The 14020-nt window shown below is 36.3% G+C and overlaps 1 protein-coding gene across 4 annotated transcripts in view; it reads right to left on the bottom strand.

Moving 5' to 3' along the window:
• The window catches only part of mymx (myomixer), a 50934-nt gene that overhangs the window by 26360 nt on the left and 10554 nt on the right, over positions 1-14020 (bottom strand). The window contains exons 4-11 of one of the 4 annotated variants that reach the window (XM_079855364.1): positions 11546-11692; positions 10844-11035; positions 9648-9734; positions 9215-9333; positions 7643-7757; positions 7399-7476; positions 7152-7267; positions 5496-5649 (exon numbers count right to left, since the gene is read on the bottom strand). In XM_079855364.1, the coding sequence (XP_079711490.1) occupies positions 5496-5649; positions 7152-7267; positions 7399-7476; positions 7643-7757; positions 9215-9333; positions 9648-9734; positions 10844-11035; positions 11546-11692 (1008 nt within the window). The remainder of the gene's footprint in view (positions 1-5495; positions 5650-7151; positions 7268-7398; positions 7477-7642; positions 7758-9214; positions 9334-9647; positions 9735-10843; positions 11036-11545; positions 11693-14020) is intronic. The other 3 variants (XM_079855366.1, XM_079855365.1, XM_079855367.1) reach the window with 3 other exon arrangements.

Genomic DNA, 14020 nt, shown 5'->3' with positions numbered 1-14020 from the left:
TGTACCTTGGGGGACAGAAATGGACTCCTACTGTACCCCTATTTCTGACAGTGTAGCATAAACTTTCAAAACTCATTCACGTCCACATATTCCAATTTGGCACTTAACAATTAGGTTATATAATATATGCAAAAACCAATGACATTTGGCTTAACTGACATAAAACCTGGTGTGATGCGCCTTTAAGTTGCTTATTTGAATGCAAATGATCAAAACCTTCAGTGTATAATGATTTCAACCTGTTTCAATGATTTAAATTTCCATGGCTTAATATGACTTAGTATAAGACAGAGCATGAGTTGTGTGGACTACTTTCATGGTGCTTTTTTTGGACATTTTTAGAGATTGATGTCTCATTTTGTGTTGTGCAAGAAAGTAAGTTGGATGGAAACCCAAAGCCCCGGATTCAATCCAGTAGGAATTTCTAATGCAAACAGAAGACAAATATTTTCAAAAAAAGATGCTATGAACACTTAAAGTTTTTTAAAGCTCAGATTAAATGAGTTTTAATGCACGGCACCCCATAAGCCCGTTTTTGCTTCATGGCAGCGTATGAATCCGAGCCGTGCTTTCTCTGATTATGAGCTCAGGATGAATGAGTCAGAGTTTGGGAGAGAGAAACGCATGATGCCTGAGAGAAACAAGGAAACAGTCGCCTGAGAAAGTGCCATTTGGAGAGCTCAGCAAATTTACAAGGCTTAATAGCATTTATAAACACGCCACTCAAAGAGTGGAAGCCTCGAGTTTAATCACACAACGGCACGTTATCATGCTATTGGCGAGCGTGAAGCGTCTGAGTAAAGCGTGGTGTAATTACATACTGTATAACCATTACAGACGTCTCCTCACTTCAGATCAATCCAGGCTTTTGTCTAAACTCCAGCATCTTTTCTCCACGACGAAACGTAAGGAATTGTGCATTACGTCACAGACAGCTCTTGAATGGCTTTCTCTGCCCGTTCCCAGCGCTGATACCAATTAGAGCTTGTGTTTTTGCTCGTATTTCATCAGCTCTCTCTCTCTATCTTTCAAGACCTCCGTTTCAGTGTAAAGTTGAGGAGTGATGTCAGCCAATTGCTCTCGTAGCATCTGGGAGACATTAGTCAGAAATACAGGCCTCTTCATCATATTTACCTCACGTCACTAAACAACAAGCTTGGTTATGCATGTTCACCAGCGGAGAGATGCTGTGCCTCATAACGTGCAAAAATATTCATTTAGGCATGCTAGAACTGGAAAAAAACAAAGCTTAAACTAACCAATGTTAGCTTTGGTCATGTAGCTTAACCCTGTAAAGCCTGACATATGCTCAGTAAAGTTTGCATATGTGTTTTTTGTTGAGAATCACATTTGATGCATCAGGCTTTTATGGTTCATACAGTATGATATAGTAAGTATATGTAGGGGACAAACACCTCAGTTTTATTCAGAGGCCCAAACTGAGAAAAGATGGTGCAGATGCTGATATTTATATGGACAAAAAGTAAGATGAAATTCTGATGCTTGTAATGCAAATCAGTCAGATTTTATAACATTATAGCAGATACTTACATAAAACATATATAAATATCAGTCGTCACTCTATATCTGACAATAATGTCTTATAGATGATAGTTTTAAAATATATAATGCAATGCAATAAGAGATAAACCTTCCTCAAAAGCCTGATAATCATATTTGAAACTCACATTTAAACATGATTTTAATCAATTAAAGCTAAGTTGCTTCAAGTGTTCATCTTGAAATATGATCAAGTTATTCTTACATTTACTTTATAAAAATCAAGATTTCACAGCAAAAAGACACGTGAAGGCTTTTAGTTATACTAAAAGGCTTTTACTTGCTAAAGGAGTCTAAACTAATCAATCAGACGACAGCATGTAGATCGTGTGCGACAGGTTTTTCAGCAAAGATTTGATCATGTTGGTCATTCAGAGTCAGCTTTATAGGGTTAAAGCAGCAAAGACCAGTCAGTTAACCATATTAGGCTGGTTTAAGCTGGTTTCAGCAGCGGGATAGTTTACAGTAGCACAAACTGTCTCTTTCTACAGATATTTTCACGTCATCTGCAGTCCTGACAAAACAACAGTTTGAAGAGAATCTTACTGAGAGAGTTAAGCGTGCATGACGGGACACTTGCAGTGTATTACTCAAGCATTTGTGTGTTTTTGAGAACGGTTCGGTTAGAAGCATTCGGACCGGTGGTGCCATCTGGCATCTCGCTAGTTTTGGGGATTTGCGTCTTCCAGTAAAAGTCTCCATAAAGAGTAATGAGCGCGGCTCCCATACACGATACACCCAGGTAACCTCTGCTACCAGCACTGACACAAGCGGCCATTGTGTGTTTCAAACCTGCTTAAGCCCAGAACATCACCAATGAAACCAGAGCCAGACAACCACCTGATGCAATGCTTATGTTGAGATCTAACAATTTAAACTAGTCAAAAACAAAGCTAGAGACAATATGGTGCAACTGGACGAAACAGGTCATGTTTTACTGGGAATTACTCTTCATTTTTGGCAGTATCAGTTTAAACACATACATTTAAATAGTGGGAAAAAGAAGATCTGCATGTCAAATACGGGTGTTTTGGACATTTCAGTCCCACGGTAAATTTTAAAGTACTACAGTATTATCATTTGATACCATAACTGTACCATGGTACAACCACAGTACGTTTACTTTTTATATATTTCACCAATCCCCAATTTATTGTTAAATGCATATAAAATAGCACAGTTTTACCATGGTAGTAATATGGTATTCTTCAAAAGAGTTTATGTATACACATATATCACATATAATGTATGTGTATTTCATCACATGAACCTTCAGAGATTATTCTAATATGTTGATTTACTGCTTGAGAAACATTATATTTTTAATATATTTTTATATTCTATTTTTTCAGGATTCTGTGAATAGAAAGTTCTGAAGAACAGTGTTTATTTTATCTTTTGTAACATTATAAATGTCTTTACTGTCACTTTTCATCAATTTAATGCATCCTCGCTGAATAAAAGTATTAATTTCTTTTCAAATAAAATCGTACTGACCCGAAAAATAAGAAAGGAAGGAAAAGCAGCCAAGATAATCATCCTGCACACACACTGAAGTTCTTCTTCAGAGGTAATGGCCTGTGATATAAGAAGTTGCTATTTTATTAATACAATGAGTGTTTTCTTCTATTTACATCCAAAAGATGTTATTTCAGCCATAATGTCAGCGGATATGAAAATTTTTAGATTTGTGAGTTTTGAGAGAGAATGGCGTTTGTCCTGGCGGCCTGTTTTTGCCCTCGCTGCACAATCGAAGCGCGTCATCCTTCATGGAAACATCTAGATGCGTCGTGCCAGTGTCAATAACACCTTGAAAGGCTTTTCCTGAATGTGGTGTCTCACAGACAACGGGGCTTTGTTAGATAGAGAGGATGTCAAAAAATAAATGACAGAAACTGACTCATTTGCATCCCATCCAAACCGACAAGCAGGAAAAGAGGAGCCTCACATTTTGCTTCTTAAATGAATGCATTTAAGTGTATTTGTGTGTCTGAAAGAGGAGCCAGACTCGACGTGTCAGAGGTCATTTACAATCGAAACTCAAGCGACTGCTGCACAGAATCAGCTCATGTTATAGAGGAGTTAATGCTCACTCATGTTTAGCGGCTGTTATGTAATTATGGAAAAGTGCTGATCGGCCTTTTAGCGTCAAGCAGTAAAAACACTCGAGGTTCTTTCACACGACTCACGTCAAGGACTACAAATTTGTGTTGTTAAAAAGGTTTTCATTGAAATAAAGCTGAAGTAACATAAAATATAAATATTTTATATGATAAACTAGCAAAGGTTGCCCTACACTTAAAGCTGCAGTCTGTAGTTTTTCCTCTTTGTCGCCATCTCTGTTCGAAATCTGCAATTGCAGTTATTCGCGGAATTATCAACTTTACGTGGATTGAGCCTCGGCTCGGCACAGCGCGGATGAATCCGATGTTTTGAGAACATGCGGCTGTCAATCGCCGCCGGTGTGGATCCTGGCATTCGCAATCACAGATTCTACTTTTGGGAAGTATGACCAACATAAGAGTTTTCACCGGAAAATGTCGTCTGAACAAGCTAATCCACTTTTGTTCTGAGCAACTAAGGGGAAAATAAAAGCATTGCAGTAAATCACGCCGATTAAATCTAACGATCGCTCATCATATCACGTCAAACCGTGCAAATTATACTTTGTTCTCAAATTGTTAATGTTAACAACATCAGCATTGCGTGACATTTAATGCCCTTCCGATATTATCCTTGTTTTCGCATGGGCCGGTTTCAGTCTCTTTTTTTCTGAAGCCGCTCCGAAGTCCGAAGTCTTTTGCATTTTACAACGGGTGAATCTCCAGTTGTCTCTGGTGATGGTCGTTTGAACCTTTCTGGATCCGCCATCAAATTGATGAGTTTAATTATATCAAGTGCTGTGAGAAAAGGCTATAAATCTCCAGCATCCTCACACTCATCGCCGACTAGCCGAGACTCTTCTTTATGTGGCGTAATGACGCAAAGACATGCTCGAATTTCCCACGGAAATCCACCAGTACCGCTGGAGTTAAAAACATTATTACAAGCTTACCGGTTTGAATCGAGCGAAGGCAAGCAGAGAGTTCTGAACACTGGCTGGTTATGTATGTATTTATTTTGGATCATTTTTAACCCAAAAAAGTTACGGACTGCAGCTTTAACTAAAATAAGTGCAAGTTAAAGTGCTAAAATTACTAAAACTGAAATAAAAACAAATGAAATCTAAAAAGAAATATATATATATATATTTTTTTTTAAATGTAAAACTAATAAAAATGATAAAAGCACATAACAAAATTACTAAAACAAACTGAAAACTGAACATATAAAAAACAGCAATTCAAAATATTAATAAATATTATAATAGTATATAAATAATATTAAAATAACCCTGCTAAAAACAGGTCTCAAAACAAACAGCATCAACCGCTTTAACTTCCATGTGAAAAGTGCAATTTTATCATTTAATCATTTATCATTTAATTTGCACAGAATATTTAATGTGTACAATAAAGGGGCTTAGTATCCATTATTACAACTTTAAGAAGTTTTTTTATTCACCCCACAGTTTTGTTTGCTTGTTTCGCTTGAACACTCTTACAGTCAGCCACGTAAAAAAAAAACGTAAAACAAGAAATCGTTTTAATTAGCAGTGCTAATTAGACTGAACAAATACATATAAACAACATTGTTCACTTCCACAAACGTTCTAACTCATCCTAAATGAAATCAAATGAATCTCTGCGATCGTGTAACGTCTATAGCTTGATGCTTCACGTTTCGGGAGACACTTTGTGAAAACGCTTGTGAAAATTCCTTTGTCATTTATGTATTTCCGCTCGTCAAGAGCACCAAAAAAAAAAAGGGAAGCAAAGAAAAACAGGCAACCTAAGAAAGTAAGTGAATATAATTGTACAATTATAACTGCATACCGTAAACCCCTTCAGACGATTTTGTTCCTCTTTAACCTCCTTTCCCATAATTCTGTGTGTGTCTGTTCCCACGCTGCCGGGCGTCTCCGGGCCGGAGGTTTCAGGGTCACTGCTGTCCCTGGATAAAGAGGGTTGGTGAGCTGCCTTTTCGTTCCTACAAACACAAACACTCAGCCATCAAACCAACCGGCCAACAGCACTGGAGACCCGAGCCAAGAACACAGAAGCTTCATCCCTGACTCTAATTATGTCGACGGTGGATTCTCATTTACTCTATGGAGATTTAATATAGAGACTGTGAGCGACTGATGAGAGCCGATTACGCATCTGGAATTTGTAACTTTCAAAATGTTTTCAAAACGAAGCCACTAAGACGGATGCCTAAACACTACATCATGTCTTAAAATAAATACACACATGGGAATAACCAGATTCAAGGGATTTAAAGCATGAAATGCTAAACTTTTGGAGGATAACACACACATGTACACATACATGCATACATATATACACAAATTATATTATATTATATTATATTATATTATATTATATTATATTATATTATATTATATTATATTATATTATATTATATTATATTATATTATATTATATTATATTATATTATATTATATACAGTAGTTCTTCCTTGTGAATGGTGTTTGGCTTTGCAAAACACCACTAATAAGGAATGAATAGTATTATTTACTAAAATTATATAATAGAAACAATTATAAACAAATAAATATATTTATATATAATTGTTTTGTTTAATATATAAAATACAATTATGTAATAATGATTGGTGAAACATTCATGCATTTAAGGGTTAATCAATGTATAATAAAATATAAAAAAATGTTTTTATAAATAAGTCTTTGTTAATTTCCCACAGAAATGTTCCTTTTGAACATTGTTCAACCAAAGTTCCTGTGAACTTTTACTACGTTCACCGAAACAGAACGAGCTGTTTGTGTATTATTTTACCTTTAGTAACTTTTGCCATGAATTCATCTTGATTAAACATCTGCATTGCCCAAATAAACTCATGAATTTAATATAAGGAATAAATTCCTCTAATTACAGGGATAAACATACTTCATCCTCAAGCGAAGGCATGAGGAGGAGATGGCAATCTTTCCGCAGTAAGCGCATTATTTATTATGACTAACTGGGCTCGGGAGCAGGAACTGCAGACTTGTAGACCTCAAACGACAATCAAATCAATATGAACGCTTTAGATGATGGAGCAATAAAATGCAAAACAAGCTCAAACTTGGATTCAGTTGCAAAACTGCAACAAACAAACAAACAGAGTAATATCCAACAAAATTTGATATTAAACGGCTTGTTTTGGCGTTTAGTATTTTAAAACATTGCGTTAACCGGGAGGGGCGGACTCCGATTGGTAATAGCTGACATTATGAAAATAAGCACGCATTTTTATATGCATCTAATTATCATTTGGAAACGTTTTCCCTGGCTGTGCACCACACGGTTGGTGGAGGGGAATACAAATGCAACAAAAACAGGATTGTGGAAAGCGCCTTCGGCTCTGTGGAAAGCCTACAGTTTGCCCATTAAGGAGGGAAATGGCTTGTGTCCCCGAGAGGACATCATAGGGTTTGTGCGGTTTATAACTATGGTGGTTTGAGTTACCTGAGAGTCTTCTGGAGGACGGCCCAGCAGTCTTTTAACTCGCTCTGCTTCTGTGTGACCCGGGCCGCCAGCGCCGGGTGAAGGTTGGATAACTGGGAAACAGTCACATCCAGCATCTGAAACCACACAAAAAAACAAACACGGGCGTCAAGATGCTGTTTGACAGACAGTTGGACTGTGAACTAACGCATTTAGGGCACATAGCTATCCTGTAGCTATAACGGGATGTGAATTTTGGATCGCACACCATGATTTGACTGGCAATGTCCCGAATTTCCCCGTCTCGGCCGTTTTCCACTCCATTGTTTGGAGAGAGGCTTTTTCTCTGGATGAAAAGATAAAAAAGGAGCAAAACCATAAATAACATTATTGGATTACATCAGCACCTCAACATTCAGTGCAGCAGTGGGGTGTGCATTCATATCAAAGGACTTGCAGAATACACTGGGGTTTGAACTGAAAGAGATGGAGCTATGAAGGAAAATGATTACCATGTTATTGATGGAACAGACAACATTATCGGCCTGCTGGTAGAAGGATGAGACTTCGAGGGCAAGCTGTAGATTCTCATGATATTCTTTCAAGTGCGACTGGGCCTTTAGCCATCTAGATAGTCGACAAATAATAATGAGGAAAAAAAATGTATATATACAAACATGCATACATATACAGGGCCTAAAATTAAGATTCGCCAAGCGCCAAATGCAAGTAAAAATTGGTGTTGGCGAGTATATGAAGCGTGTCAGTCGACAGGTGGCCGCTAAAATTTGTATGAATTCTAACAATGCAAAATTGTGAGAACATGAACAAGCGTGAACGACTCTCTGGACAGTTGACGAGGCGGTGTTGCATCGTCATGAAAGTTTAAGCCATGCCAATTTAAATATTCAAGCTCAAGAAGACACAAAAGGGAACATAATTTGTTACTCGGCCAGAAACTCGAATCTCAGAAAGCGTGTGAAAAAACTGAATCGAGCTCTCTTTTACGTCTTCTTGCGCTTGAATAGACAAACAAAATAGTCAAAACGCCCTTGTATCTTGTAAACGTAGTCAGTTATGTCTTAACTGAACGTAAACAGTAAAAAATGTGTGTGTACAGTATCAGTATACTGGATTCGTGCATTAGCTCTTAAAGTGACAGTGCCTAATATTCCTGCTGCCGTCTGTGTCATTAATGTTAATCAAACGACAAAAGACAAAGAACAATCACTCATTGCTTTTGACTGAATAACTTTTGTAACTTTAATAAGGATTCATCTATGTTTCATGACTGTTAAAAAAATAAATATATTTATGGCTGGTACATTTTTTAGGTGTGGCAAAATGTCAGTTTCAGGCCCTTTATACATATATATATATATTAGGGCTGTCAAAAGATTAATCGCGATTAATCGCATCCAAAATAAAAGTTTGTGTTTACATAATATATGTGTGTGTACTGTGTATAATTATTTTCTATATATAAATACACACACATGCATGTATATATTTAAGAAATATTTGCATACATATACTGTATATATTTATATATAATTTATATTATATATAAATATAATTTTTTTATATATAAATTACACATTTTTCTTAAATATATACAAGCATGTGTGTGTATTTATATATACAAATTTAATTATACACAGTACACACACATATATTATTTAAACACAAACTTTTATTTTGGATGCGATTAATCGTGATTAATCTTTTGACAGCCCTAATATATATATATATATATATATATATATATATATATATATATATATATATATATATATGTATATATATATATATATATATGTATATATATATATATGTATATATATATATATATGTATATATATATATATATATATATATATATATATGTATATATATATATATATATATATATATGTATATGTATATATATATATATATATATATATATGTATATATATATATATATATATATATATATATATATATATATATATATATATATATATATATATATATATATATTAAATGAATCATATATTACAATAATTATGTTTTCATGTATTATTATTATTAAGTGCACTAACATTTTGTTGATGTGTTTTCTGCGGGTTGAGATGGTCTTTCCTTCAGTCTTTCCCTGTTTTTCCAGTCTGATGGCCATATGATTGATCTCCTCATGAAGATTATGATACAGCTGCTCATCCTGAAAGAAAGTTAAGCACACAAGATTTCCTGAGCTCTAATAATCTTAGATTTAACCCAGCCACATTTGAACCAGGTGCTTGAATCCCATTTTTGGCAACCCTTACAAGTACAAATGGCTGTTTCAACTGACTTGAAGGATGCTAGTGAATCTGTGAGTAAATAATACTGAATAGAGGCCTATATGTGCATAAACGGAAGCACTTACTAACATACATGTTATCTCAAAAAAGCCAATTGTTTTCCAGAACCGATAATTGATGCCTGCTGAGAATTTAGCAGCAATTTCTGCGGTTGTTGTCTGGAATCACCCACCTGTTTCAAATCCAGTATCTTTCTGGTAAGCTGCATCTTGTCAGTGTTTTCCCCAAGGATGTTGGCCAGCGATTGTTCCTGCTCCTGCTGACACATATAAAAGCTTTACAGCCCTGAATTGTTGTAGCCCAGTGATTGTTTGCTTTGAATACGGCTACTGTTGCTCTAAATGAGCCTGGCTACCATGGTGAGACGTAAAACAGACTTGTTAAGTAACACCTCGGATTCTTGGACGCAGATGCAAAGCAGGCAGACGATTAACGAGTGGAGAAAAACAGTAAAAATAGGACCAAAATCACACAAGGAACACATATTTCAATGTATTTTAAAATGTATATGGCTCTATGTTTGTGTTGCAAACCATACATTTCATAAATAAACATATAGCATGATAAATAGGCTACTAAAATATGAAACATTTCATTGTAAAAATTCTAGCTCACTAAAGTAAATTTCACAGTGATGTTTTTTCACACTGATAGTAACTCTCTGTAAGGTTACAATAACTTAAGTACTTAAGTGTATTTTTATCATTACTTTACAAGATTAGCACTGAAACTTACAATATTATGGAATAATATTAAAATAAATGATAAATGTAGAATTAAATTGAACCCAAATCTAATTCATTTTACACATTTACGCATTAACAGTTAGCAGGTAAATCTCACAAAACCTGTCAAGAACAAGAACATATTTCAAAAATGATATTTTACCAAAAGAAAATTGTCATTACAAACAAACAAATTTACTGTAATTTGAAAAATAAAAGTAAAAATATGTGTACACCATGTTAGTGTTAGTGTTTGTTTTATTACAGTACGCTTTTACTCTACTACATTAATGAGCATCATTTTTAAAAATACAAGGAATTAAAAAAGCGTATGTACAATAAATAAGAATTTTGTAGAAAATGTGTATGAAAATGTGTCATGAAAATAATATCACAACGCAAAAGAAAAAATCTAAATGGGCCAAGAAACAGGCTTCATTTTTTTTAATGCAAAATATAAATTCATATTTGTCTCTTTTGGTTGTGAATTGAAACGTGACTGTGATATGTTTATCCTAACACAGAATCACCTCCATGTTCTCTATATAAACCCCTGAGATTACTGATTCAGGACAAAATCCAAAACCAATCCCATTCAAAGGCTTTGTTGATTAGTATAACTAGGTTTAGTGGTGTATTTAACCTTCTCTTTGATCCATGCCTCCAGACGGTCCACCTTCTTGTTAAACTCCTGGAGAGTCTTAGCTCCGCCCATCGCCTTGATTTGATTGGCTGCCGTCTGTTTGAGCGCGTTCCATTGGTCGCGGATCTGACCCAGCTGTTTCTTCACCAGGTCAGACGTCGGGTTAAGCTTGCACATTAATTGCTCTCCCATCTGCACAAACATTCAGCAGCATTACACAAGCTACAAAAGAACATTCTGATGATTTACAGTCCGCTAAAACAACAGCTTAATCATATCAGAGGACCTGAAATCCACCCAAGTCCTCGTTCCCCTTCTCTTAGACTAACAAGAGTTCCAGTTCTGCAACCCCTCCTGGGATGTGTGTCAGGAGAGGTTAATTCTTTGCAATGTATCTATTTCAAAATGTAGGAAAAGAGGACAAATTTAGCTGTGCTTTTTATTATTATTTTTTGTCATTTTGGATGCCTCACAAAAAGCTTTTTGAGGTTCTACAGGTCTTGTAACATTGCACAAAAATTGCTTTGACGGGTCAGCATTAAAAGATTGTTACCATAACAATTTGTAAATGTTTTGCCGTTTATTTGCTAAAGGGAGAACTTCTTTTTGTTGATTTTGGCTGAGGAACCTGTTGAAACCTGACGTGTTTTAGAACGATGATTCATCAATCTTACTGTCCTAATGAAGACAGTGTGTCCTCACCTGGTTGAGTTGTATGACTGTGTTCTCAAAGTCCTTCAAATCTCTCTGGAGTGTTTGACAAACCTCCTCCCAGTCTGTCAGAGGACATTTTTGTACGTTCCCGCCGTCCCGCAGGTCTCGTAGCTTCGCTCTGATCCATGCCTCAGCCTGCGGGACACAAACACACAACGCTTCCTTTAAACACTTACAACTAATTGAAATGGAACCTCATGAGTGACCACTTTGGAACACAAAAGTGACAGTTAAGACATTTAGAATGTTACAAAAAGTGTTCTATTTCAAATAAGGCAGTGGCTATTTGCACTAAGTGAAAATAAACTCATTGAAAATAGCAGCATTTACTTTGCAATAAGGCTGTGTTCACACTGCAGGGCTTAATGCTCAATTCCGATTTTGTGAAAAAATTTGATTTTTTTGCAAGGCCGTTCACATTTCCAATTAAATGCGACCTTTGTGATCTCCTGTGTGAACGTGAAATGAACCAGAATGACCCAGAAGTGACCCGCATGCGCAGAAGAGTACTCAACGGTCAACGACGTCACTTGTTGTTTGCGGAAGTAGCTAAACATGGACGTCAACAGTGGAGCTCGTTTAGCGATATTAAAGTTATTAAAGTTATTTTCCCAACGGATCCAGCATAAATGTTTATCTTCTCATTCCCGCCTACTTCAACGCAGAATTATAACGTTTGTCGCGTATCAATGACGTGCGGGTCGGATACATGCGATCAGATACAGGTCGCATAGGGGCAAAAAAATCGGAATTGGGTCGTTTCAGCCTGCAGTGTGAACGTAGCCTAAGTGTGAATAGTAGCTAGATGCTATTTATACTTAAAAATAGTGGCAGATACTATTTGCACCTCAGTGTTGTTGTACATTAAACTGTATGCAGTAATAACATAGAGGGCCCTATCTTGCACCCAGCACAATTGACTTTGTACACCGACGCATGTATCATTCCTATTTTGTACCTGACGCACAGCGAACTTTTCCCTCCACAGACGCACACCGGTAAATTAGTGAATGAACTTGCGCTCCCGGGGGCGGTTCAGTGAAAAGAGGAGGCGTGTTCCGGCACAAACGTTCCCTGGTGCTATTTTGCAGTTTCAGAAAACAATTCCGCTACTGACCAGGAAAAACCTAGTCTAAAGTCAGTGGTGCGTTATTCAGATACTATTTTAAGGGCGCATGTTTGGCCATAATGTAACGTGCACAACGCGCATACACTTTGCTTCTCTCATCTACACAGATACAGCAGTTCCCATTTTTGCAAATTATACATAATTACAAGGAAAAATATTACCACACGAGGGAAATTATTGTGGTGTCCATGAAGATGTGAAAAAATAGGCATAAATCTAGCTTACACATTTACCAAAATTATTCAGGCTAATTGTAGTAATGACAGATCAAACCTGTTTGACCAATAGTGGCAAGACATTCCGCCGTTATAATAGCAATCCGCCATGGAACAAGCGCGCCTGCTCTTAAAGGGAATGTGAGATGACGCTCTGATTGGTTTATTTCACGTTACGCCCAAACCACACCTATGAGTAATGAAGCTACTTCAGACCCACACATTTAGATTTGCGTCGGGCGCAAGAGTCATTTATCCCACCGGTACAATAGCAACAGCGCCAGAGATCCGCCCACAAAGTTACTTGCGTTACGCGTTTGATACTTGCGTTTCAGATCGTTAAAATAGAGCCCAGAGTGTAAAAGATAATATTTATTAAAATTATTAAATGGATGCTGCCTGATTAGGACATTGATTTCAACATTTCAACATTGATAATAATCATAAATGTCTCTTGAGCAGCAAATCAGAATATTAGAATGATTTCTGAAGGATCATGTGACACTAAAGACTGGAGTAATGATGCTGAAAATTCAGCTTTGATCACAGGAATAAATTACATTTTAACATATAATCAAATAGAAGATATTTCACAATATTACTATTTTTACTGTATTTCTGATCAAATAAATGCAGCCTTGGTTAGCAGATTTCTTTCAAAAACATTTTAAAAAATCGTACCAACCCCAAACTTGGAGAAACCTGGCCAAAACAAATGGCAGTTCCACGCAAAATGACCAATTTCTGAACTATTAAGCCTGGATCACATGTTAGTTTCATCCTTTCTGTTTTTGCTTTGTACTTTATTGTTAATGCTTGAAACATGAACACATGTTGAGACACTTAAGGCCCATTTTACGCTCGCTTAGCTTTCTGAGTGCACTGTGGAAACACAATATTAAGCAAATAGATTTTAAAGGGTTCTTTAAAGCACATGTGTGAAGTCACAGTCACTCGCTATTATTTCACGCCGAGGAAAGACAAGTTCTTGTTTCTGAAGAAAACAGCGATTACTTGTGTCTCGGCTTACAGAAACACTTCAGAAACATCATCGGGAGATTGCTCGCTGTTTCTCAGATGTCCCGTTATGAGCAGCAAAGGTTTCTTTTGGCTGGAGCG

This window comes from Squalius cephalus (assembly GCF_949319135.1).
Source record: "Squalius cephalus genome assembly, chromosome: 21".
Classification (NCBI taxonomy): Eukaryota; Metazoa; Chordata; class Actinopteri; order Cypriniformes; family Leuciscidae; genus Squalius; species Squalius cephalus.
The sequence above is the reverse complement of the archived record's forward strand: the minus strand, read 5'-3'. Positions and strand labels throughout refer to the sequence as shown.